General features: G+C 40.8%; 1 protein-coding gene across 1 annotated transcript in view; it reads left to right on the top strand.

Annotated features, from left to right (window-relative positions):
* The window catches only part of LOC115162606 (MAM domain-containing glycosylphosphatidylinositol anchor protein 1-like), a 367347-nt gene that overhangs the window by 230906 nt on the left and 109356 nt on the right, over window positions 1-27085 (top strand). Inside the window, exons 7-9 of the mRNA XM_029714070.1 lie at window positions 1413-1682; window positions 20653-20768; window positions 26064-26277. Coding sequence (XP_029569930.1) covers window positions 1413-1682; window positions 20653-20768; window positions 26064-26277 — 600 coding nt within the window. The remainder of the gene's footprint in view (window positions 1-1412; window positions 1683-20652; window positions 20769-26063; window positions 26278-27085) is intronic.

The following is a 27085-nucleotide window of genomic DNA, read 5'->3' as shown; positions in this document are numbered from 1 at the left end:
AGCAGTTACTTGCCTGGAAGTTGCTGTGAATTAGGCATTACCTAACTGGCACCCAAGTGTTTGTAAGTTTTTGTAAATATCACAGCTCCTCATCTCGGGAAGGGCCACATATTTTATGTGGACAATTGGTACAGCATCTGCTCTCCAACAGCACAGGGGCCCGGGGCACAGTCAGGGCACAAAATTCCATGTTGAACTGCATCTTCGACGATTAATGTCCCTTTGGAGTTGCTCTTTGGAGTTGTCTTTTTTCCTCCTTTGTCTGCTCTTGAGTGTTTTGTTTCACTCTTCCCGGCCTTGCCCTCTGTATTTCCAATGTGTTGAGCTGCTATCGATCTGAGATAGGCGTTCTGGTGTTTTTTGCCCTCTCTATGTTCTCTGCATACTGTATTTAAGGTCATTCTACAGTTGTTCCATAAAGGACAGTTATGAAATTAGAAAAACTTGACTTTTTAATTGTTTTGGTGGCTTATGACTTGACGGCGGTCACAATGCCTGCCATGGAATTAATTTGCAATACATGCAGCTATTCAAGTACTATGTAACAAATGTTAATATAATGTTATTACTAGTTCTACTACAAAGTTATGAGCAACTTAATGTAAAGTATTTCCGACTAATGCTGTATGGGGTATAGGTATCAAGACAAAATGGACATACATCTTTTCAAAATGAATAATGTCTGCTTAAGGGAGTGAGTGTGATGCCCACATTCTTTCCATCTGTCTCTGGATCAACAGAAATGAGGGGTAAAGGGAACATTTAATAGAGCTTGCTTTACAAATCAACACAGATGTATCCAACAGGTCAACTGTATCTTTTTAACCCTTTCAAATACCACATGTTGCTATTTAGTTATCAAATGATACAGTGAGTGCACTGCTATAATCTTACTCTTAGAAAATGATATTGATTTAGCTCATATCTTATTAGTGAAGAGTATTTTGAATCTGCTTTAGATTACTTGTTCGGTGCACTTTGTCAGTGTCTAGTTGTTTGGGGACAGAGAGGGATGCTTGTAATGGAGTCTTTAATGAATGTGGTTGAAGACAGACACAGAGCTAAAGATATAAGACATTTAATGTCTACACAGCTCTGGGTTTACAGTACAACCTGTCCGGAAGGCAGATGTGTGTGTGTGTGTGTTTGTGTGTGTGTGTGTGCGTGCGTGTGTGTGTGTGTGTGTGTGGTGTGCGTGCATGTGTGTGTGTGTGTGTTTGTGTGTGTGTGGTGTGCTTGCATGCGTATGGAATGCGTGAATTGATCTGTGAGTCATCATTGTCTCCACTCCCACTCTTTCTGAGTTCCCCCTGCTCTCTGTCTAACCACAATGTAGAAAATTCCATGAATACATATTTAAAAAATGACAAACTCACACCTTCGCCACTCTTCTCCCCCTCCTCTTCCCTCAGCTCCACCTGCTCTACGGCTTTCTGTCAACGAATCCTTGGTGGTAGACCCCGGGAAGGACGTGACCCTGTCATGCGAGGTGACCGCCGGATTGCCTAAACCCACCGTCATCTGGTCGCGCTACCTCAACCCGTTGCCGAGAAACTCGTTGGTAAGAAACGGGACACTGGAGTTGCGCTCGGTGACGTCTGCCGACTCAGGCTTCTACAACTGCACTGCAGCCAACAATGTGGGGAACCCGGCCAAGAGGAACGTCAACCTCCTCGTCCGAAGTCAGTGTGTGTTTATGTTTGACTGTTTGGGCATGTCTAGAGGGTTTGAATTTGCACTGATATACTGTAGTGTGTGTGTTTGACTGTTTGCAGTGATATACAGTCGGATCTGAAATTATTGGCAACCTTGATAAAGTTGAGCAAAAAAGACAATACAAAAAAAAAAAAAACTGAGCTACAGTATATTGTGTGCTACAATAATGGGGAAATTATAATATTTTATACTAATACAATTGCTCAGAGAAAGAGATTTTGTTTAACAAGTAATGTTTTTTTCTCAAAAAGAAAGGGGTCAAAATTATTGGCACCTGTTTTCAATACCATTCAATACCTCACCTTGCGAGGATAATGGCACTGAGCCTTTTCTAAAAACCCTTCCTCCATACAGAATCTTTGCAGATCCTTGATATCCTTGGACTGCGCTCTTCAATTCAAAGCAGAGGTTTTCAATGGGGTTCAAAAAACTTAAATGGCTATTGCAACATGTTGATTATGTGGTCAATTAACCATTTCTTTGTGGATTTTGTGTGTGCTTGGGGTTATTGTCTTGCTGAAAGATCCACTTGCGGCGAAGTTCCGGCCTCCTGGCAGAGGCGAGCAGGTTTTTGGCTAAAATGTCCTTGTAATGGATAAAGTCCAGTGTGCCATTGACCTTAAGTGCCCCAGGACCAAAAGAAGCAAAATAGGCCCATAACATCAAAGATCCACCACCATCTTTATGAGGTTATTTTTTGCTCACGGTGTTTGGCAAAAGAGCTCTATTTTCATGTCATCTGACTATAGCACTGGTTCCAATCCAAGTGCCAATGCTGTTAAGCAAACTTTACATTTGTTGGATGACATGAAAATAGAGCCCTTTGGCCACACACCAGTGGAGGGTTTGAAGAATGCATAAGCAGAAAAATAACCCCATACCTACTGTAAAATAAGGTGGTGGATATTTTGTGTGGCTATCTTGCCAGGTGCACAGAACAGTTGCCCCAGGATTTAAGCTTGTTTAGGTGGTTTCTGAGAAGTTCAATCAGGCTTTCTTGTGTCTCCTTCGGCAGTGGTGTCTTCCTATGTTTACCAATGTCCAAATTAAGTGTTCAAAGAAAAGAACCCCATCCCTACAATCAATTAGAGTGGAGGTTAGAAAATGCTGTGGGATTGCTTTGCTGCCTCTGGAACTACTACGGGCCTTGAATGTGTGCAAGACATCATGAAATCAAAAGATTGTATTTTGGAGTGCAATGTTCAACCTAGAGTCCAAAAACTGTGTGGGTTTTATTTTTTATTCAAGAGCACATAAAGAGCATGTACAGTACATACAAAACATAACGCTTCAGTCTTCTCACAAGTGCATAATGAGATTCTTATGTTAAGAGCACATTTTTCCTGTATAGAGCAAAGAGTCTGAATAAGAATACAATATGGTTAAAGCCACATCAGAAAAAACAAAAACAAAAATCCAGAAATTACTAAATTAAACCAGTACAATGTCAGGGACTCTGACCAGACATCTTCTTACCTACAGTGGGGGGGAAAAGTATTTGATCCCCTGCTGATTTTGTACATTTGCCCACTTACAAAGAAATGATCAGTCTATAATTTTAATAGTAGGTTTATTTGAAATCCAGAAAAACGCATGTCAAAAATGATTTGCATTTCTTTGTTCATTTTATGAAGTTTCAGGACTCATAAAAAAAAAGATTTTGTACTTTGAATTGGAACGCCCTTGCTTGGTTGCATGTAGAGGCTTTATATAGTGTTTTCCATACATTCCCCCAACTCTCCTCTGATATCTGCACATGTAATTCAACTTACCATAAATTCCTACAATTCCTGGGCTCTTGACCAGTTCTGCTATTTTTTGAGCTGATCTTAACTTGTTTCTTCTATTGTTCCATATGACCGAAAATAGCTTCTGAACATTAAAACAGCTATCACTAACCTCAATTTGGATGAAGATTTCTATTTCAATGAACTGGCGGCACAGGACATACCGCTCACCCCGGACCAGGCCCTAATCCCTGACACTCGGAAGAGAAAGCGATATAGAGGCCGACGTGTGGGTACCCTGATGAAACTACGGCGGCGATGAAATAAAACGCCTCTACCATCTGTTCTATTGGCGAATGTACAATCACTGGAGAACAAACTGGATAAGCTTCGTTCGAGACTATCCTATCAACGGGACCTGAAGAACTGGAATACCCTGTGTTTCTCTGAAAATTGGCTGAACAAGGACAATATTCCAGCTGTTTTTTTTTTTTTTTATATGAAATCGGCAGGACAGAACGGCAGTGTCGGGTGCCGTGCCTTGCAAAAGTATTCTTCCCCCTCAGCATTTTTTCTATTTTGTTGCATTACAACCTGTAATTTAAATGGATTTTTATTTGGATTTCATGTAATGGACAGACACAAAATAGTCCAAGTTGATGAAGTGAAATGCAAAACATTAATTGTTTAAAAAATAATAAATGGAAAAGTGGGGGGTGCATATGTATTCACCCCTTTGCTATGAAGCCCCTAGATAAGATCTGGTGCAACCAATTACCTTCAGAAGTCACATAATTAGTTAAATAAAGTCCACCTGTGTGCAATCTAAGTGTTACATGATCTCAGTATATATATATATATATATATATATATATATATATATATATATATATATGTTCTGAAAGGCCCCAGAGTCTGCAACACCACCGAAGCAAGCGGCACCATGAACACAAAGTTGTGGAGAAGTACATATCAGGGTTGAGTTATAAAAAAAATATCTGAAACTTTGAACATCCCACGGAGCACCATTAAATCCATTATTAAACAATTGAAAGAATATGGCACCACAACAAACCTGTCAAGAGAGAGCCGCCCACCAAAACTCACAGACCAGGCAAGGAGGGCATTAATCAGAGAGGCAACAAAGAGACCAAAGATAACCCTGAAGGAGCTGCAAAGCTCCACAGCGGAGATTGGAGTATCTGTGTCATAATTGTTGAAGCCGTGTTGAATGGACCAAACTGCAGGCGGAATGTGGATACTCATCTTTTAATGTAAAGAATAATAAATTAAAGCAATGTATACACAGGAAAACAATAAACACGAAACTCACGACAGGCTAACAGGCTTACTACAAACAAAAAGACTAGCAGTGTTAGCACAACCACCCACAAACCCAAGTGACAAACATACTCCTAAATATATGACTCCCAATCAGGAACAACGATCCCCAGCTGTTCCTGATCAGGAGTCACAAGACTAACACAGAAACAGACATACTAGACAACACATACAGACTTCTGCCACGTCCTGACCAAAATACTACACCACTACTCCCTCTGCTGGTCAGGACGTGACAGTACCCCCCCCCCCCCCCCTGAAGGTGCAGACCCCAGAATGCACCTTAAAAGAAAACACAAAAATCCCCAATACCACAACCAAAAAATAATACCCCCTAAACAAAAAAGGGAGGGAAGGGAGGGTGGCTGCTGTCAATGACGGCACTGTGCTACACCCTCCCTCCCCAACCCACCTATCCTGGAGGTGGCTCTGGTTCCGGCCTCCTGCCCTCCAGGTTGTAGGCAGACTCCTTGGGGTCCGGGTCGTAGACAGACTCAATTTGTTGTGGCTCGTGGGCAGGTTCCCTCATTTCCATGCTGTAGGCAGACTAATTTACAACACAGTTAGTCACATTCAGTTCCGGGTCGCAGGCAGTCTCCCTCGGTTCCGGACTGCACACTGGTGTCGGATACTCTGGACTGCACACTGGTGCCGGATACTCTGGACTGCACACTGGTGCCGGATACTCTGGACTGCACACTGGTGCCGGGCTCTTGAGGCTGGGCCGACGCACTGGAAGCCTGGTGTGTGGAGCTGATAGAGGTGGTACCAGGTTGAAGACACGCACCCTAGGGCTAGTGCAAGGAGCGGGAACAGGCTGAATAGGACTAGGCCGACTCATGGGAAGCTTGGTCCGGGTTGCTGGTACTGGTCGTGCCATACTGGAGGTACTCACTTCCGGGATAGCACAAGAGGCAGGAACCGGAAAGACTGGGCCATGGAGGCGCACAGGTGGCCTTGACCGCACCGCCTGCACAACCCGTCCTGGCTGGATGGATGGAACTAGCAGCCCTGCATGAGCGGGGTGCTGGTACAGGGCGAACTGGGCTGTGCAGGGGCCTGATGGTTGCCGTACGTAGAGCGGGAGTAGGGTAGCCTGGTCCTAGGAGGCGTACCGGCAACCAGATGCGCTGCGCAGGCATCCTCCTACCAGGCTGGATGTCCACTCTAGCACGGCATCTGCGAGGGGCTGGAATGGCACACACCGGACTGTGCGTGCATATGGGTGAGATAGTGCGCACCTCAGCAAAACACGGCGCCCTCCACTCCATACGCTCCTCCACATAATCACGGGTAGCTGGCTTATGGCTCTTCCTTGGCCTAGCCAAACTACCCGTGTGCCCCCCCCCCAAAAAACAAATTATTGGGGGTGCCTCTCCGGCTTCCTCGCCAGTCGTGTACCCCGGTAGCGTTCCCGGTTCTCACCAGCCTTTCCACCTGTCCCCATGGAAGGCGATCCTTTCCAGCCTGGATCTCCTCCCAAATGTAGGAGCCTTTTCCCTCCAAGATCTCCTCCCAGGTCCATTTCTCACCATAGTCCATGTACTCAGCATTGCTCTCCTTTTTCCGCTGCTTGGTCTTGTTTAGGTGGGTGGTTCTGTCACAGTTGTCGTCAGGTATAGAGGACCAAAACGCAGCAGGAATGTGGATACTCATCTTTTAATGTAAAGAATAATAAATTAAAGCAAAGTATACACAGGAAACCACAAAACTCACGACATGCTAACAAGCTTACTACAAACAAAAAGACTAGCAGTTTTAGCACAACCACCCACAAACCCAAGTGACAAACATACTCCTAAATATATGACTCCCAATCAGGAACAACGATCCCCAGCTGTTCCTGATCAGGAGTCACAAGACTAACACAGAAACAGACATACTAGACAACACATACAGACTTCTGCCACGTCCTGACCAAAATACTACACCACTACTCCCTCTGCTGGTCAGGACGTGACAATCTGTCCATAGGACCACTTTAATCCGCACACTCCACAGAGCTTCCGTATAGGAAGAGTGGCCAGAAAAAAGTCATTTCTTAAAGAAAAAAATAAGAAAACATGTTTGGTATTTGCCAAAGGGAATGAGGGAGACTCCCCAAACATGTTGTCGAAGGTACTCTGGTCAGATGAGACTATAATTGAGCTTTTTGGCCATCAAGGAAAACGCTCTGTCTGGCGCAAACCGAACACCTCTCATCACCCCGAGAACACCATCGGGAACTGGCGGGAACTGGAACACGCTGTCGTACATGTCGATCCAGAGCATCCCAACCATACTCAAGGAAAGCATGTCTCGTGAGTACGCAGGCCATGGAAGAACTTGGACATTTTCAGCTTCCAGAAATTGTTTACAGATCCTTGCGACATGGGTCTGTGCATGATCATGCTGAAACATGAGGCGATGTGGGCAGATGAATGGCACGACAATGGGCCCCAGGATCTCATTACGGTATCTCTGCATTCAAATTGCCATCGATAAAATGCAATTGTATTCTCTATGTTCTGAACAGAGTGCCCCGTGGTGGTGGGGTTATGGTGTGGGCAGGTATAAGCTACAGGAAATGACATCAGCAAACCACTAGCCCACACGACGCCATACACACCTGCCATCTGCCCTGCACAGTTGAAACCGGGATTCATCCGTGAAGAGCACATTTCTCCAGCATGCCAGTGGCCGTCGAAGGTGAGCGCTTGCCTACTGAAGTCGGTTACGATGCTCAACTGCAGACAGGTCAAGACCCTGGTGAGGACGACGAGCATGCAGATGAGCTTCCCTGAGACGGTTTCTGACAGTTTGTGCAGAAATTCTTTGGTTGTGCAAACCCACAGTTTCATCAGCTGTCCGGGTGGCTGGTCTCAGATAATCCCACAGGTCAATTCTTTGGCAACATATCTGGTGGACATTCTTGCAGTCAGCATGCCAATTTCATCTCCCTCAAAACTTGAGACATCTGTGGCATTGTGTTGTATGACAAAACTGCACATTTTAGAGTGACCTATTATTGTCCCCAACACAAGGTGCAACTGTGTAATGACCATGCTGTTTAATCAGCTTCTTGATATGCAACAACTGTCAGGTTGATGGATTATCTTGGCAAAGGAGACATGCTCACGAACAGGGATGCTAACAAATTTGTGCACAAAATTTGAGAGAAACAAGCTTTTTGTGTGTATTGAACATTTCTGGGATCTTTTATTTCAGCTCATGAAACATGGGGCCAAAACTTTAGATGTTGCGTTTATATTTATTTTCAGTATATATCAGCACCAATGTGGCTTTCGTAAAATCTACTCCACAGATATGGCTCTTTTGCAACTTGTGGATAAAATCTTTACATCCCTGAACAACAATGAATACACTCCTGGGATCTTTTTAGATTAATCTAAAGCATTTGACACGGTTGATAATAAAATATTACGTTCTAAATTGCATTATTACGGTTTTCATGATTAAACATTTAATTAGCTATATAGTTATGCGTATGATAGAGAACAATTTGTTCATGGAAATGGGAGTGTATCTACCAGGGCCAAGATATCCTGTGGCGTGCCACAGGGTTCAATAATTGGACCTTTGTTATTCCTAATCTATATCAATGACCTTGCTGCTGTGTCTTCTACCGTACTTCCCACTCTCTTTGCTGATGATACCAATTAGATTTTTATTCACTAATTAATGAAGCCAACTCAGGCATGGCCATATTTTATGAATGGTTCCAGATAAAAACAAAAATCTTTAAATGTAAAAAAAATCCAAGAATAAGAAATATTGTTAAAAAAGTCACATCCACTAGATTCCTAATAGATTTTTTTTACTTAACATTTTTGTTAACTAGGCAAGTCAGTTAAGAACAAATTCTTGTTTACAATGACAGCCTACCCTGGCCAAACCCTAACCCGGATGACGCTGGGCCAATTGTGCACCACCCTATTGGACTATCACGGCCGCTTGTGATACAGCCTGGAATTAAACCAGGGTCTGTAGTGACACCTCTAGCACTGTGATGCAGTGCCTTAGACCGCTGCACCACTCAGGAGCCCTGATGAAACGTTGTCCTGGAAAGACCATTGATCAGAAATACAGTGTAGACATTGTTAATGTTGTAAATGACTATTATAGCTGGAAACAGCTGATTTTGTTTTTAATAGAAAATCTACATAGGCGTACAGAGGCCCATTATCAGCAACCATCACTCCTGTGTTCGAATGGCACGTTGTGTTAGCTAATCCAAGTTTAGCATTTTAAAAGGCTAATTGATCATTAGAAAACACTTTTGCAATTATGTTAGCACAGCAGAAAACTGTTCTGATCAAAGAAGCAATAAAACTGACCATCTTTAGACTAGTTGAGTATCTGGAGCATTAGCATTTGTGGGTTTGATTACAGGCTCAAAATGGCCAGAAAGAAAGAACTTTCTTCTGAAACTCGTCAGTCTTTTCTTGTTCTGAGAAATCAAGGCTATTCCATGCGAGAAATTGCCAAGAAACTGAAGATCTCGTACAATGCTGTGTACTACTCCCTTCACAGAACAGTGCAAACTGTCTCTAACCAGAATAGAAAGAGTGGGAGGCCCCGGTGCACAACTGAGCAAGAAGACAAGTACATTAGTGTCTAGTTTGAGAAACAGACGCCTCACAAGTCCTCAACTGGCAGCTTCATTAAATAGTACCCACAAAACACCAGTCTCAACAGTGAAGAGGTGACTCCGGGATGCTGACCTTCTAGTGTACAGTGAGGGAAAAAAGTATTTGATCCCCTGCTGATTTTGTATGTTTGCCCACTGACAAATTAATTATCAGTCTATAATTTTAATGGTAGGTTTATTTGAACAGTGAGAGACAGAATAACAACAAAAAAATCCAGAAAAACGCATGTCAAAAATGTTACAAATTGATTTGCATTTGCATCCCTCACTGTATATATATTTTTTACGAGCACCTTATAAACTGTATGCACCAAAAACCCTGTTGTTTTGACAAATGGCAATTTATCACTCATATTGATTAGGGGGTAAATCAGGTTGTACATTTACATTACATGTATGTGCTGTCTGCAGCAAAGTGATGAAATCTGTTGGTATTATCACAAAGATGAGTGGTTTGGTTCATCTGGCTTGCTTCCTAACTCTATACTATAGCTTAATTGACCCATATCTAATTTACTATAATATTGTCTGGGCCAGTACATATGCATCCTACCTATACAAATTACTCATCATACAAAAGACTAGACACCTTCTCTAATTACCTTGCTCCATCTGCACCTTTGTTTAAGAAACACCAATTATTTCATCTCAAATACTCATACCTCCCAGTTTACCTAAACCCTTCAATGGATTATTCCAGGTTAATTTTGAAATGCATCTACAGTATATAACACAAGACACTGTGATAACCTGCTGCACCTCACATAGTCAAATCTCTATCAGATATAGAGGTACCATACTCTGGAATTCTTATCTTCACATTGACAAAACATCATCCCTCAATAGCTTCAAGAAAATACTGGGGGTCAGCCTGATAAACCAAACTACTCAGTAATCAACTCCATATAGCCTAACTCTCACATGCACACAAACACGTTTAAACAAAACTTGATTTATTTTTCGTGATTACTAATCAATTCATTTCTACATTTATAATTAGTAGGTTTTGTTATCTATTTTAACAAAGCTTTTTTATTTTTGTACTTATGTATTGTATATTGTTTTTTTTGTGTTGTGGTTTTCATATAAGCCCTCGGTGTTACGTTCGTCGTAAAGATTGGACCAAGGTGCAGCGTCGTAGGCGAACATTTTACTTTTATTTAAAATTTACACTGACAAAACAACAAAATACAAAACAAACAAAGTTCTGCAGGCTACACAGCAACTATACAAAAACAAGATCCCACAAACTAAAGGTGGAAAAAAGGCTGCCTAACTATGATCCCCAATCAGAGACAACGATAGACAGCTGCCTCTGATTGGGAACCATACCCGGCCAACAAATAAATAGAAAACATAGATTGCCCACCCTAGTCACACCATGACCTAACCAAATAGAGAATAAAAGGGATCTCTAAGGTCATGGCGTGACACTCGGGCTTCCAACCACACCTGCACACAGGTTGTTGTCTATCACTTGTTTTCTTTGGTGCGAATAATTAAACCCATTAAATATAGTTTGATGTCATTAGTTCCAGTACATTACATCAATATTAATTACAACATTTTCGTTGATCGGACACAACAGTTCTATATTAATTTCTCTTTTATTCACCTGTAAGAAAGCCTGTCCCTTTAAGAGTGACTGACGGCATCACAGCTAGCTCAGTGTTAATTAACCTCCAAAATTCAGCATGCCATCTGTGGCTGAGCAGAAATTATCCAGTTTTATAACAATATTATTCTTATGTATCCTTTAATATTGACTCCTGATGAAGTTGTCAATGTTTTAGTCATATTTTCACCATTCTACAGCATTTTAAGCACTTGTTTTGATGCTAGCTAAGACACTACTGTTAGCCACATTTTGCCTGTCACTTGTAGCCATTGGTATGTTGTATTTGAGTCACTGTATTGTTATAACAGTTGAGAAACATTATTATAGGAAAGTCAACCCCAATTGCCATGATTTCTGGTAGATCATCAAAATCAATCCATCACATCATATTTTTGGACTCATTCAGTTTGTACCTAATTAATAACTAGAATACTATTGGAAATTCATGTTGGAAGTTCCATTTATATTGAAACGCATTAAGAAGGAAAGAAATTAGACAAATTAACTACGGCACACCTGTTAAATGCATTCCAGGTGACTACCTCATGAAGCTGTTTGAGCGAATTCCAAGAGTGTGCAAAGCTGTTATCAATGCAAAGGGTGGCTACTTTGAAGAATCTCAAATATAAAATAAAATGTGTTTAACACTTTTTTTGTTTACTACATGATTCCATGTGTTACTTCATAGTTTTGATGTCTTCAGTGTTATTCTGCAATGTAAAAATGTGTCAAACTAAACAAAAAACATGGAATGAGTAGATTTCTGGTAGATCATCAAGATAAATCAATCACATCACGTTTTTGGACTACCTAATTAATAAGTGGATTACTATTGTAATTTCATGTTGAAAGTTTCATTTATATTACTGTAAGTTGAAAATGATGCTGCTGCTGCTTCCTGTTGACAACAACTTTTGATAAATAGTCCAATGTCAATTTTTTTTTAAGTGTCCAAATCAATAATCAATAAATAGTTTGTGATATATTGAAAACATAAACATAAAATGTACTACCTACACATAGAGTTGAAGTCGGAAGTTTACATACACCTTAGCCAACTACATTTAAACTCAGTTTTTCACAATTCCTGACATTTAATCCTAGTAAAAAATCCCTGTCTTAGGTCAGTTAGGATCACCACGTTATTTTAAGAATGTGAAATGTCAGAATAATAGTAGAGAGAATTATTTATTTCAGCTTTTTTTTCTTTCATCACATTCCCAGTGGGTCAGAAGTTTACATACACTCAATTAGCATTTGGTAGCATTGCCATTAAATTGTTTATCTTGGGTCAAACGTTTTGGGTAGCCTTCCACAAGCTTCCCACAATAAGTTGGGTGAATTTTGGCCCATTCCTCCTGACAGATCTGGTGTAACTGAGTCAGGTGTGTAGGCCTCCTTGCTCACACACGCTTTTTCAGTTCTGTCCACACATTTCTATAGGATGGAGGTCAGGGCTTTGTGATGGCCACTCCAATACCTTGACTTTGTTGTCCTTAAGCCATTTTGCCACGACTTTGGAAGTATGCTTGGGGTCATTGTCCATTTGGAAGACCCACTTGCGACGAAGCTTTAACTTCCTGACTGATGTCTTGAGATGTTGCTTCAATATATCCACATAATTGTCCTTCCTCATGATGCCATATATTTTGTGAAGTGCACCAGTCCCTCCTGCAGCAAAGCACCCCCACAACGTGATGCCGCCACCCCCGTGCTTCATGGTTGGGATGGTGTTCTTCGGCTTGCAAGCATCCCCCTTTTTTCTCCAAACATAACAAGGGTCATTTTGGTCAAACAGTTCTATTTTTGTTTCATCAGACCAGAGGACATTTCTCCAAAAAGTACGATCTTTGTCACCATGTGCAGTTGCAAACCGTAGTCTGGCATTTTTATGGCTGTTTTGGAGCATTGGCTTCTTCCTTGCTGTTGTTCCGGGATTGATTTGCACTTTTTGCATCAAAGTACGTTCATCTCTAGGAGACAGAACACGTCTCCTTCCTGAGCGGTATGACGGCTGTGTGGTCACATGGTGTTTATACTTGCATGCTATTGCTTGTACAGATGGACGTGGTTCCTTCAGGCATTTGGAAATTGCTCCCAAGGATGAACCAGACTTGAGTAGTTCTCCAATGTTTTTTCTGCGGTCTTGGCTGATTTCTTTTGATTTTCCCATGATGTCAAGAAAAGAGGCACTGAGTTTGAAGGTAGGCCTTGAAATACATCCACAGGTACACCTCCAATTGACTCAAATGATATCAATTAGCCTATCAGAAGCTTCTAAAGCCATGACATTTTCCGGAATTTTCCAAGCTGTTTAAAGGCACAGTCAACTTACTGTATGGAAACTTCTGACCCATTGGAATTGTGATACAGTGATTTGTAAGTGAAATAATCTGTCTGTTAACAATTGTGGAAAAATTACTTGTGTCATGCAGAAAGTTAATGTCCTAACCGACTTGTCAAAACTATAGTTTGTTAACAATAAAGAAATTTGTGGAGTGTTTGAATAACGAGTTTTAATGTGTCACAATAGTAATCATACAGTACCAGTCAAAAGTTTGGACACACCTTCTCATTCCAGGGTTTATCTTTAGTTTGACTATTTTCTAAAAATAATATTGAAGACATCAAAACTATGAAATAGCACCAATGGAATCATGTAGTAACCAAAAAAGTGTCAAATACATTTTATTTTACATTTGAGATTCTTCAAAGTAGCCACCATTTGTCTTGATGACAGCTTTGCACACTCTTGGCATTCTCTCAACCAGCTTCATGAGGTGGTCACCTGGAATGCATTTGATTTAACAGGTGTGCCTTTAACAGGTGTGAATTTCTTTCCTTCTTAATGTGTTTCAGGCAATCAGTTGTGTTGTGACAAGGTTGGGGTGGTATACAGAAGATAGCCCTATTTGGTAAAAGACCAAGTCCATATTATGCCAAGAACAGCTCAAATAAACAAAGAGAAATGACAGTCCGTCATTACTTTAAGACATGAAGGTCGGTCAATACGGAACATTTCAAGAACTTTCAGTCCAGTCGCAAAAACCATCATGTGCTATGATGAAACTGGCTCTCATGAGGACCGCCACAGGAAGGGAAGACCCAGAGGTACCTCTGCTGCAGAGGATAAGTTTGTTAGAGTTACCAGCCTCAGAAATTGCAGCCCAAATAAATGCTTCACAGAGTTCAAGTAAGAGACACTTCTCAACATCAACTGTTCAGTGGAGACTGCGTGAATCAGGCCTTCATGGTCGAATTGCTGCAAAGAAACCACTTCTAAAGGACACCAATAGGAAGAAGAGACTTGCTTGGGCCGAGAAACACAAGCAATGGACATTAGACGGTGGACATCTGTCCAAATTTGAGATTTTTGGTTCTAACTGCCGTGTGTTTGTGAGACGCAGAGTAGGTGAACTTATGATCTGCATTTGTGGTTCCCAATGTGAAGTATGGAGGAGGAGGTGTGATGGTGCTTTGCTTGTGACACTGTCTGTGATTTATTTAGATATCAAGACACACTTAACCAGCATGGCTTCCACAGCATTCTGCAACGATATGCCATCCCATCTGGTTTACGCTTAGTGGGACTATCATTTGTTTTTCAACAGGACAGTGACCCAAAACACACATTCAGGCTGTGTAAGGTCTATTTGACCAAGAAGGCGAGTGATGGAGTGCTGCATCAGATGACCTGGCCTCCACAATCACCCGACCTCAACTCAATTGAGATGGTTCGGGATGATTTGGACCTCAGAGTGAAGGAAAAGCAGCCACCAAGTGCTCACCAAATGTGGAAACTCCTTCGAGACTTATGGAAAAGCATTCCTCATGAAGCCGGTTGAGAGAATGTCAAGAGTGATCAAAGCTGTCATCAAGGCACAGGGTGCCTACTTTGAATAATCACAAATATTGATTAGGGGGGAAATCAGGTTATATGCGCTGTTGAAACTAACACAACTAAAAAAACACATGGAAACTGTAAATATTGTTTACTTCACTCATTAGAGGACAACCTGCTGAAGACAACCAGATACATTTTGGAGTGATTCATTTTGATTTTAGGGTCGCCAAAACAGAAAAGGAAACGCAACACTTATTTGTCAATCACTCATTGTTACATCATGTTGAAATCAATAGATTGAGAGGGGTTGGGTTGCACTTCCTGTTCGAACTAACCTTACTAAAAAAACACACAGACTCTGTGAATAATATGTATATCACTGGTTAGAGGACAACTTGTAGAAGAAAGCCAGCTACATTTTGGATTGTTGCATTTTGTTTCAATTGGGTAGCCAACTCAGAAAGGTAAACACAACACTATTTTGTTAATCACTCATATCGATATCAATTTCAAATCAATAGAGCAGGGGCAAACGTTTGGGGTGTATGCACTGTTTTAAACTAACACCATTCAAAGGCCGCACTGAATAAAAAAACTACAAATAAAATGTATAACACTAGTTAGAAGAGAATTTGCTAAAGACAGTCATCTTAATTCTAGAAATGTCAGATGGAAGTTTTGGGAGGCTGCCGAAATGGAAAAGAAAACAAATCAGTTGCTTTGTTATTTAACTTCAACTAATTACGACCCGCCAAAGGATATCAACAGTGACAAGGGATGGCTGTTATTTGAGTGATAGTTTCACTCTCAAATCCATGTACGGGTGTGTGTATTTTATACCTGGAGCGCACAAGATTTTCCCTGCCATTTGAGTTTGAAAATTATCAGTGGTGTAAAGAACTTAAGTAAAAATAATTTTAAGTACTACTTAAGTAGTTTTCTGGGGTACTTTTACTTTTACTCCTCTACATTTCTAAAGAAAATAATGTACTTTTTTCTCCATACATATTTCCTGACACCCAAAAGTACTTGTTAAATGTTTAATGCTTAGCAGGACAGGAAAATGGGTCCAATTCAAGAGAACATCCCTGGACATCCCGACAGCCTCTGATCTGGCAGACTCACTAAACACAAATATTTGGTTTGTTAATTATGTCTGAGTATTGGAGTGTGCCCCTGACTATCAGAAAATTTAAAAATAAAATAAAATAATAACATTTTGCTGTCTAGCTTGCTTAATTAATATAAGGAATTTGAAATTATTCATACTTTTACTTTTGATACTTTTGTATATTTTAGCAATTACATTTACTTTTGGTACTTAAGTATATTTAAAACCAAATACTTTTGGACTTTAGTAGTATTTTACTGAGTGACTTTCACTTTTATTTGAGTCATTTTCTATTAAGTTATCTTTACTTTTACTCAAGTATGACAATTGACAACTTTTTCCACCACTGCTGTTTCGGCTGTAACGGCGGCCTCTACTACCTTGTGGAGTTGGGGTCGGTGAACGGCTTAAACACTGTGAAAATAACGGAATATCTTCTCTTTGATGCCATCTTTCTCTTGCATACTTATCCTTACTCATTGCCAGTCCGATTTAGAAGGGCAATTATGTACTTTTAACTTGTGAATGTCAATTTCGGCAGAAATTGTCACAGAGCTCGATTAACACACAGCCTTCCCCAAGAACAGCAGTTGATGGAGGGCAAACCTCTAACGTTGAATAATTAGAGCAGTTTGCTGCTGAAGAGTAGGCCAAATTGTCAGTAGAAAGGTGCAGCAAGCTCATTGATGGCTACAATAATAATTTGTTGGTGAAAGGCTGTGCCAATATCCTGGTCAAAGGCTGTGCAACCAAGTACTAGCTCTGGGTTCCAATAATTATCTCCATGCCGTTTGTATTTATTTTCAAAAATTAAAATCAAAACTTAAATTTACAAAAAATAAATTGGTTCTGCAATGTTGAAAATCCAATGTGTGGAGACCCAAATAATTTTTCAATTTCAACTTATTTCTAATACCCTACCCATTAAACAAATGCCGCTGGCTATTTCTATCGCTTTTAATCGTCTTTATTTACTTGGATTAATTGGAGCCGAGTGGAAGTAATTAAAGAAGGAGCAGACAAAGTGTGTTTACTGTGTGTGTACTGTGTCCGTGCGTGTGTATATTTTTGTCTTGCACATATGTGTACGTGTGTGTGTGTTTTCCCTTCCCTGTTAATGGGAGTCACACGAGCCCAAGTGGCTTGATAGCACTCAGACGAGTGCTTCGTAAGCGCCTCGCTAACGTATTAAGTGCAACATATGGTCTCCATCTATTTGAGCGCGGAGGGCTAACCATATGACGGTGAAGTTAAGTCTCCCGTCCTGACCAACCCCACTTGCTGAGCTAGTTTGCATGCTTGACGAAGCATGGAGTTACAATGTTTTTATTTTTCCTCTCCTGCACTCTCACTGCTACTAGAGATGTTACATCAAAGCAGCTAACTTCAAAGCAGTGTGCTGATGTGTGTATCACTTTATCAGAAGTACGTCATCAATGAAGTCCGAAGCTTTGTTTGATCACCTGCTTTTTCAGACTGTGTGTTGCAAAATGCAAGATCCCACTTATTTCGCCATGGTTCTGGTGCTTTGTCTGATTTCCAGCTGCTTTCAAACACTGACTTCTACTGCACGTGTACTTACAAATATAGTTAGGATTCTGTACAAAAAGATTCACCTGACTGGTATGGAACATTCAGAGATGTAAAGGTTTGAGGTGGACTACTGTTGAAGGCAAACAATTTTTGTATTTAGTATAGTATAAGCTTCTGTCTTAAAACCTGTTGAGGATCTTATCCCGATCTTATCCCGGTATTGGGATTCATTGTCATGTGACCATGGCGGGGAATTCAAAACTGCAAGAGTAATCATTTCAAAAAATCAAATAATCAACTATTTTCCTCCATTTGAAAGATATATCTCCTAAATCTAACCACGCTGTCCGATTTTCAGAGGCATTACGGAGAATGCATAAAGTTAGGTTATGTGAGGAGAGTACATTGACAATAGCTGCGTGTAATGTTTAGCCAATTCAAAGAAGGGCATCAACAGACAGAAAACTAGCTAGAATTATGCACTTACCTTTGACAATCTGCATCAGATGACACTCATAGGACATTATGTTATACAATACATGCATTTTTAGTTCCATCAAGTTCATATTTATATCCAAAAACAGCATTTACAGTCGCGGTGAAATTCAGAATTTTTTTCGGCTCGAATGCACCCAGTGAATCCAGCATTACAAATCACGGAATTACTATTCGAAAACATTGGTAAATTATAATATTGTCATTCAAAGAATAATATATTATCATCTCGTAATTGCTACCGAAGGGCCAGATCTCAAAATAACTTTACTGGGAAATCACATTTTGTATAAACTGGGTACTATGCTAACAACAATAAGCTATATGCTAAGCTAAGCTAAGCTATACCGTTAGCATTAGCATCATCTAATATCGATAATAACATTCTAAATATCCCCTTACCTTTGATTATCTCCATCAGAAGGCGCTGCCAGAGATCCCAGGTCCAGAACAAATGTGGTTTCTTTTGACAAAGTTCATAATTTATGTCCAAATAGTTAGCGTTCAGTAGGCTCCCACAAAATGAGGTGGGCAGTGTAAAGTCACGTCGAAAAACTAAAGAAAACCTAGTAAATAATCTATTTACGTTTGTTTAAACATGTCAAACGTTGTTTAGCACTAATCTTTTGTTCCATTTTTAACGTGAAACATCAGTAAACATCAGTAATATTTTCACACAACCTATCAAGTGTCTAGAATAAACGATAATGACAAAGGCACTCTTCTCAGATTCATGCGCAGGCGCAAAAAATGAAGTGATGACGTGTCAACTTGTAAGCTTTCTAATTCGGTGTGTATTTATCACAGATGCTTCAAACAACTTTCTAAAGATTGTTGACATCTAGTGGAAGCAGTAGGAGTTGCGAACTGAATCCTTTCTCACTGTGGTATCTTTAAAACAATGACACTAAATAGTACAGTCACAAAATTCTCTTTTTTTTTAATCTATTTTTCACAGGTTTTTGCCTGCAATATGAGTTTTGTTATACTTACAGACACCATTCAAACTGTTTTAGAAAATTCAGAGTGTTTTCTATCCGAATGTGTTAATAATATGCATATCCTAGCTTCTGAGTTGGTGTAGGAGGCAGTTAAAAATGGGCACATATTTCTTTCAAAATTCTCAATACTGCCCCCGTGGCCCGTAGAGGTTTTAAGCATCCTAAATAATGCCATATATTCCATTTCTTTTAAATAGTCAACTTGAAGGCAAAAAAGAGAAGCCTGATGTAAGATGCAAACCTGGTATTCCAACTGATTATAAGCTACTAAAGACAATGACTTACCACGGCTCCACAGTGTTTAAATGAAAACAGAGAAAAAATACCTCTATCTGACAATCACACACTGCTATTTATTGCTGACCAGCAGGTGTAGTTAATGTGCATTGTAAAGAGATAATGAAACTGGTTAATGAACTGTTCGGAAACAATTTGGTAAAATCGCTGAAGCCTTCAGAAAGCCTTGGTTTCCCACCCCTAGGTGGGACCCTATAAGGTCATCCTTTGTACCTTTAGTTATATGTACAGTTCATACCTCAGATAGTACCTTTCTTACATATAGTCCACAGGTACAAAGTGTGCTTTTAGAAAAGGTACATTATGTCTTCATAGGGTTCCACCACAGTGACAAAGCCATATTTTCCTATAGTAGAGGACAAAAATGTGCCTCTACCATAGACCACTTTAAAAGTGATGTGTAATTCCTATTGGAATCCAGCAATAGTTAGGATTTTGAGAATGACTACCAGGAACATTGTGAGGTGACTGCCTAAGCCATTTAAACTGGAACAACCATTTCAGTAATGGGTGCACAAAAAATCCAACTTACTGATTGGATTAGTTGAGAAATGTATGTTATTTATCTTTGTGTAGCATTATGCAAAAACACAGATATAAAAAAACTATTTAAAACATATACATGTAATAGAGCATGATTATGGTACACATGTGGCTTTTAAGGGTACATCCTCAGTGACAAAGCCATTAGTTCCACTTATTTGGCAAAACAGAAATGTACCTTCACACGTACCCCTTTTTTTTGAGAGTGAGAGTGTGATGACTGTACCTTTTATATTCAAAATATTGGCTACATAAATGTACCATTACACTCTTTATCCGCACATTTTACTAAAAGGTACTGCACAGTACCATGAGAGATCATTGTGTGTACCTCTGAAGGTACGTTATGTGTATTTTGATATTTTTGTTGGGACAGTCATAGTTGTTAGGATGGTTAGGGTGGATCTCTCTCCTTTTTGCAAATGGTCCTTCCTTTTCTCATTGTTTATTCTCTTTTTAATTTCCTTCTATTCTTCTCCCTCCCTCCCTCCCTCCTACCTGATCACACCTATATGCCCTGCTTGTTCCCTCCCTCATTCTTAACTCATCACTTTCCCTCTCTTATACTTTCCACCTTCTCCCACCCCATTCTTCTTTACCCATCTCTCCCTTTCTCCTTCCTTACCCCTCTTGCCTTCCTTTCCTCCTCTTCCCCTCCCTACACACCCTTCTTTCCTTCCTCCTTCAACCAACTCCTTCCCTCCCTACACCTCTCCTCCTTCTCTCACCCCTCTTCACCCCCTTCTATTCCCCTTCCCTCCATCTCTCACTTCAGGTATGGGTAACCTTACCTTCCAGATTACACCCGACTCCAACAAGGACAGTGAGAACATCCAGATGGGCCGTGACCTCAAGCTTTCATGCCACGTGGACGCGCAGCCCCAGGACAAGGTCAACTGAATAATAATAATAATAATAATAATAATAATAGGGTATGACCTCTTTATAATGTCTTATAATAGTCTCATAATGATGCAGACTAAATAAGTTGAGAGAATTGAGAGGGATGAACATATGATTTATTAAATGCTTATAATAAGTTACAATGAGTTCAGTAAAGTACAGTACCAGTCAAAAGTTTGGACACACCTACTCATTCAAAGGTTTTTCTTTATTTTTACTATTTTGTACATTGTAGATTAATAGTGAAGACATCAAAACTCTGAAATAACACATATGGAATCATGTAGTAACAAAAAAAGTGTTAAACATATTTTAGATTTTAGATTCTTCAAAGTAGCCACCCTTTGCCTTGATGACAGCTTTGCACACTCTTGGCATTCTCTTAACCAGCTTCACCTGGAATGCTTTTTCAACAGTCTTGAAGGAGTTCCCACCTATGCTGAGCACTTGTTGGCTGCTTTTCCTTTACTCTGCGGTCCAACTCATCCCAAACTATCTCAATTGGGTTTAGGTCGGGTGATTGTGAAGACCAGCTCATCTGATGCAGCACCTCATCACACGCCTTCTTGGTCAAATAGCCCTTACATGGCCTGGAGGTGTGTTGGGTCATTGTCCTGTTGAAAAACAAATGATACGCCATCACATCTAGTTTGCGCTTGGTGGACTATCACTGCAGAATGCTTGTGTTTATCAGCCCAAGCAAGTCTCTTCTTATTATTGGTGTCCTTTAGTAGTGGTTTCTTTGCAGCAATTAGACCATGAAGGCCTGATTCACGCAGTCTCCTCTGAACAGTTGATGTTGAGATGTGTCTGTTACTTGAACTCTGTGAAGCATTTATTTGGGCTGCAATTTCTGAGGCTGGTAACCCTAATGAACATATCTTCTGCAGCAGAGGTAACCCCGGGTCTTCCTTTCCTTTGGCTGTCCTCATGAGAGCCAGTTTCATCATAGCGCTTGGTTTTATCTACTGCACTTGAAGAAACTTTAAAAGTTCTTGAAATTTTCCAAATTGACTGACCTTCATGTCTTAAAGTAATTATGGACTCTCGTTTCTCCTTGCTTATTTGAGATGTTCTTGCTATAGTATGGACTTGGTCTTTTACCAAATCTTCTGTATACCACCCCTACCTTGTCACAACACAACTGATTGGCTCAAACACTGTCATGCCTGCTCCCGCTCTTCCTCCCTCTGGTGCTCGTCGGCGGCAGACTTCCCAACATTACGCACTCAAGCCACATTCAGTACGCACACCTGCCTTTCCCCGTCATGTGCATCAACGCTTATTGGACTCACGTGGACTCAATTACTTGTGTAATTTCCTTCCCTATATCTGTCTGTTTCCTAGCTCTGTTTCCTGCTTCGGGATTGTTTCTCATATGTCCTTGTTTACCCGTGTGCTGATGCTGACTACAAAAGAAAAACCAGCCAACGATGCCTTGCTCCCAGACAGACTAAACAACTTTTTTGCTCGCTTTGAGGACAATACAGTGCCACTGACACAGCCCGCTACCAAAACCTGCGGGCTCTCCTTCACTGTAGCCAACGTGAGTAAAACATTTAAACGTGTTAACCCTCGCAAGGCTGCAGGCCCAGACGGAATTCCCGGCCGCATCCTCAGAGCATGCGCAGACCAGCTGGCTGGTGTGTTTACAGACATATTCAATCAATCCTTAACCCAGTCTGCTGTTCCCACATGCTTCAAGAGGGCCACCATTGTTCCTGTTCCCAAGAAAGCTAAGCTAACTGAGCTAAATGACTACCGCCCTGTAGCACTCACTTCCGTCATCATGAAGTGCTTTGAGAGACTAGTCAAGGACCATATCACCTCCAACCTACCTGACACCCTAGACCCACTCCAATTTGCTTACCGCCCCAATAGGTCCACAGACGACGCAATCGCCATCACACTGCACACTGCCCTAACCCATCTGGACAAGAGGAATACCTATGTGAGAATGCTGTTCATCGATTACAGCTCAGCATTTAACATCATAGTACCCTCCAAACTCGTCATTAAGCTCGAGACCCCGGGTCTCGACCCCGCCCTGTGCAACTGACGGGCCGCCCCCAGGTGGTAAGGGTAGGTAACAACATCTCCACCCCGCTGATCCTCAACACTGGGGCCCCACAAGGGTGCGTGCTCAGCACTCTCCAGTAATCCCTGTTCACCCATGACTGCGTGGCCATGTACGCCTCCAACTCAATCCTCAAGTTTGCAGACGACACTACAGTGGTAGGCTTGATTACCAACAACGACGAGACAGCCTACAGGGAGGAGGTGAGGGCCCTTGGAGTGTGGTGTCAGGAAAATAACCTCACACTCAATGTCAACAAAACAAAGGAGATGATCGTGGACTTCAGGAAACAACAGAGGGAGCAGCCCCCTATCTACATATACGGGACAGTAGTGGAGAGGGTGGAAAGTTTTAAGTTCCTCGGCGTACACATCATGGACAAACTGAAATGGTCCACCCACACAGACAGCATGGTGAAGAAGGCGCAGCAGCGCCTCTTCAACCTCAGGAGGCTGAAGAAATTCAGCTTGTCACCAAAAACACTCACAAACTTTTACAGATGCACACTCGAGAGCATCCTGTTGGGCTGTATCACCACCTGGTATGGCAGCTGCTCCACCCATAACCGTAAGGCTCTCCAGAGGGTAGTGAGGTCTGCACAACGCATCACTGGGGGCAAACTACCTGCCCTCCAGGACACCTACAACCCCCGATGTCACAGGAAGGCCAAAAAGATCATCAAGGACAACAACCACCCGAGCCCCTGCCTGTTCACCCCGCTATCATCCAGAAGGCGAGGTCAGTACAGGTGCATCAACGCGGGGACCGAGAGACTGAAAAACAGCTTCTATCTCAAGGCCATCAGTCTGTTAAACAGCCATCACTAACATTGAGTGGCTGCTGCCAACATACTGACTCAACTCCAGCCACTTTAATAATGGAAAGATTAATGTAATCAATGTATCACTAGCCACTTTATATAATGCTTACATACCCTACATTACTCATCTCATATGTATATACTGTACGCTATACCATCTACTGCATCTTGCCATCTTGACGTAATTAAATGTATCACTAGCCACTTTAAACAATGCCACTTCATATAATGTTTTCATACCCTACATTACTCATCTCATATGTATATACTGTACTCTATATCATCTACTGCATCTTGCCTATGCCGTTCGGGCATCACTCATTCATATATGTTTATGTACATATTCGTATTCATTCCTTTACACGTGTGTGTATAAGGTAGTTGTTGTGAAATTGTTAGGTTATATTACTTGTTAGATATTACTGCATTGTCGGAACTAGAAGCACAAGGATTCCGCTACACTCACATTAACATCTGCTAACCATGTGTATGTGACAAATATCATTGATTTGATTTGATTTGATATGTTGCTGTCGTGTTATTTGTCCGTTCCTGAATAAATGTTTGACTCCCCGTACCTGCTTCTCCTGTCCGACGTCGGTCCTTACAAACACATTAATTGAAATGCATTCCAGGTGACTACCTCATGAAACTAGTTTAGAGAATGCCAAGAGTATGCAAAGCTGTCATCAAGGTAAAGGGTGGCTACTTTGAAGAATCTCAAATATAAAATATATTTTGATTTGTTTAACCTCTCTCGGGTATGTGGGACGAAATCGTCCCACACTATTCAACAGCCAGTGAGAAATCAGAGCGCCAAATTTAAAACCACAAAATGTCATAATTCAAAGTTCTCAAACATAGGACTATTTTACACCATTTTATAGATACACTTCTCCTGAATCGAACCACGTTGTCCGATTTCCAAAAGGCTTTACAGCTAAAGCAAATCATTAGATTATGTTAGGAGAGTACATCTACACAATAACCACACAGCCATTTTCTAAGCAACTAGCATGCATCAAAAATACTCAAAACACAGCTAAATGAAGCACTAACCTTTGACAATCTTCATCAGATGACACTCCTAGGACATTATGTTATACAATACATGCATTGTTTTGTTCGATTAAGTTCATATTTATATCTAAAAACAGCATTTTACATCGGCGCGTGACGTTCAGAAAATATTTTCCCTCAAATACTGCCGGTGAATTAGCGCCACAATTTCAAAAAAATACTTGTCATAAACGTTGATACAAAATTAAACTGTCATTCAAAGAATTATAGATGAACATCTCCTTTATGCAAATGCTATGAAAGATTTCAAAAAAGCTTCACGAGGAAAGCACTCTTTGCAATAATCTGAGTACTGAGCTCAGAAAAATACACTAGGCTATTCAGATAGCCGCCATCTTGGAGTCATCTAAAATCCCAGATCCACAACAAATGTTGTTTTGTTCAATAAAGTCCATAATTTATGTCCAAATAACTCCTTGTTGTTCTCGCGTTCAGTAAGCTACTTCAAATGTAGAAAGTGCGCGGACGATGTCGTGACGAAAAGTTAAAAAAAGTTGTATTTACATTCTTTCAAACATGTCAAACGTTGTAAAACATCAATCTTTAGGGCCTTCAGAACGAGAAGATTCAGTAATATTTCAACCGGACGGTTCCTGTGTCTTGAAAAAGTTTTTGGAACGGGAGGATGATCCTCATGAACGTGCGTCAAGAAGTGATGTCATTCTCTGGGTGACAAACTTCCCAGGCTTCTCATTCGGTCTCTGTTCATCGTAGACTCTTCAAACAACTTTCTAAAGACTGTTGACATCTAGTGGAAGCCTTAGGAAGTGCAAAATGAACCCTAACTCACCTTGTGTTCGATTGGCAATGACTTGAAAGGACAACAAGCACCAGAATTCTCACTTCTCACTTCCTGCTCTCAGGATTTTGCCTGCCATATGAGTTCTGTTATACTCATAGACATCATTCAAACAGTTTTAGAAACTTCAGAGTGTTTTCTATCCAAATCTACTAATAATATGCATATTCCAGTTCCTGGGCCCGAGCAGTAGGCCGTTTAATTTGGGTACGTTTTTCATCCGGCCGTGAAAATACTGCCCCCCTACCCTAGTGAAGTTAACACATTTTTGGTTACTTCATGATTCCATATGTGTTATTTCATAGTGTTGATGTCTTCACTATTATTCTACAATGTAAAAAATTGTAAACATAAAGAAAAACCCTTGAATGAGTAGGTGTTTCCAAATTTTTGACTGGTACTGTGTGTGTGCGTGTATATATATATATATATATATATATATATATATATATATAGCAATATATTAACACAATTAAATAACATATTGCTATATTATTATACTATTAGGTGAACTACATGTGGTACCAGAACGAGGTGCTCATCTACAACTCAGACAGCCTGATTGTGCTGCACAGCGACCCAGACATGGCGCCTGGTACTAGCAGTCTGGAGATCATCGACATGAAGTTCCGCGACCAGGCCACCTACAGCTGCGTGGCCAACTTCCCCGGGAGCACAGTGCCCGAGTTGAGGGTGGATGTCAACATCACCCAGAACAGCGGTGAGTGAAATGTTCCTTTGTTCTGTTGCCATGTTCACATGCTATCAGAGTTATTGGAAGCTCCTAGTTCCCAGTGGGAAATTTCACTTTACCATCCAAGTCGGAATTACAAGTGGGAAACGCAGAGAGAATGTTGTTTCCCGAGTTGCCAAGTAGTGACGTTTCACCACTGACCTTTCACCTTTTCAACCAAAAGATGACAACACATCAACGTATTTGCTGTTGTTCTGGGATTGATTTGCATTTTTCGCACCAAAGTACGTTCATCTCTAGGAGACAGCACGCGTCTCCTTTCTGAGCGTTATGACAACTGCGTGGTCCCATGGTGTTTATACTTGCGTACTATTGTTTGTGCAGATGAACGTGGTACCTTCAGGCGTTTGGAAATTGCTACCAAGGATGAACCAGACTGGTGGAGGTCTACAATTGTTTTTCTGAGGTCTTGTCTGATTTCTTTGATTTTCCCATGATGTCAAGCAAAGAGGCACTGAGTTTGAAGGTTGGCCTTGAAATACTTGTCAATTAGCCTATCATAAGCTTCTAAAACCATGACATCATTTTATGGAATTTTACAAGCTGTTTAAAGGCACAGCCAACTTAGTGTATGTAAACTTCTGACCCACTGGAATTGTGATACAGTGAATTCTAAGTGAATTAATCTGTCTGTAAACGGTTGTATAAAAAATGACTTGTGTCATGCACAAAGTAGATGTCCTAATTGATTTTCCAAAACTATAGTTTGTTAACAAGAAATTTGTGGAGTGGTTGAAAAATGAGTTTTAATGACTCCAACCTAAGTGTATGTAAA

This window comes from Salmo trutta, chromosome 25, assembly GCF_901001165.1.
Source record: "Salmo trutta chromosome 25, fSalTru1.1, whole genome shotgun sequence".
NCBI lineage: Eukaryota > Metazoa > Chordata > Actinopteri > Salmoniformes > Salmonidae > Salmo > Salmo trutta.
Note: the sequence above shows the minus strand (reverse complement) of the source record. Positions and strands in the feature narration are given on the sequence as shown.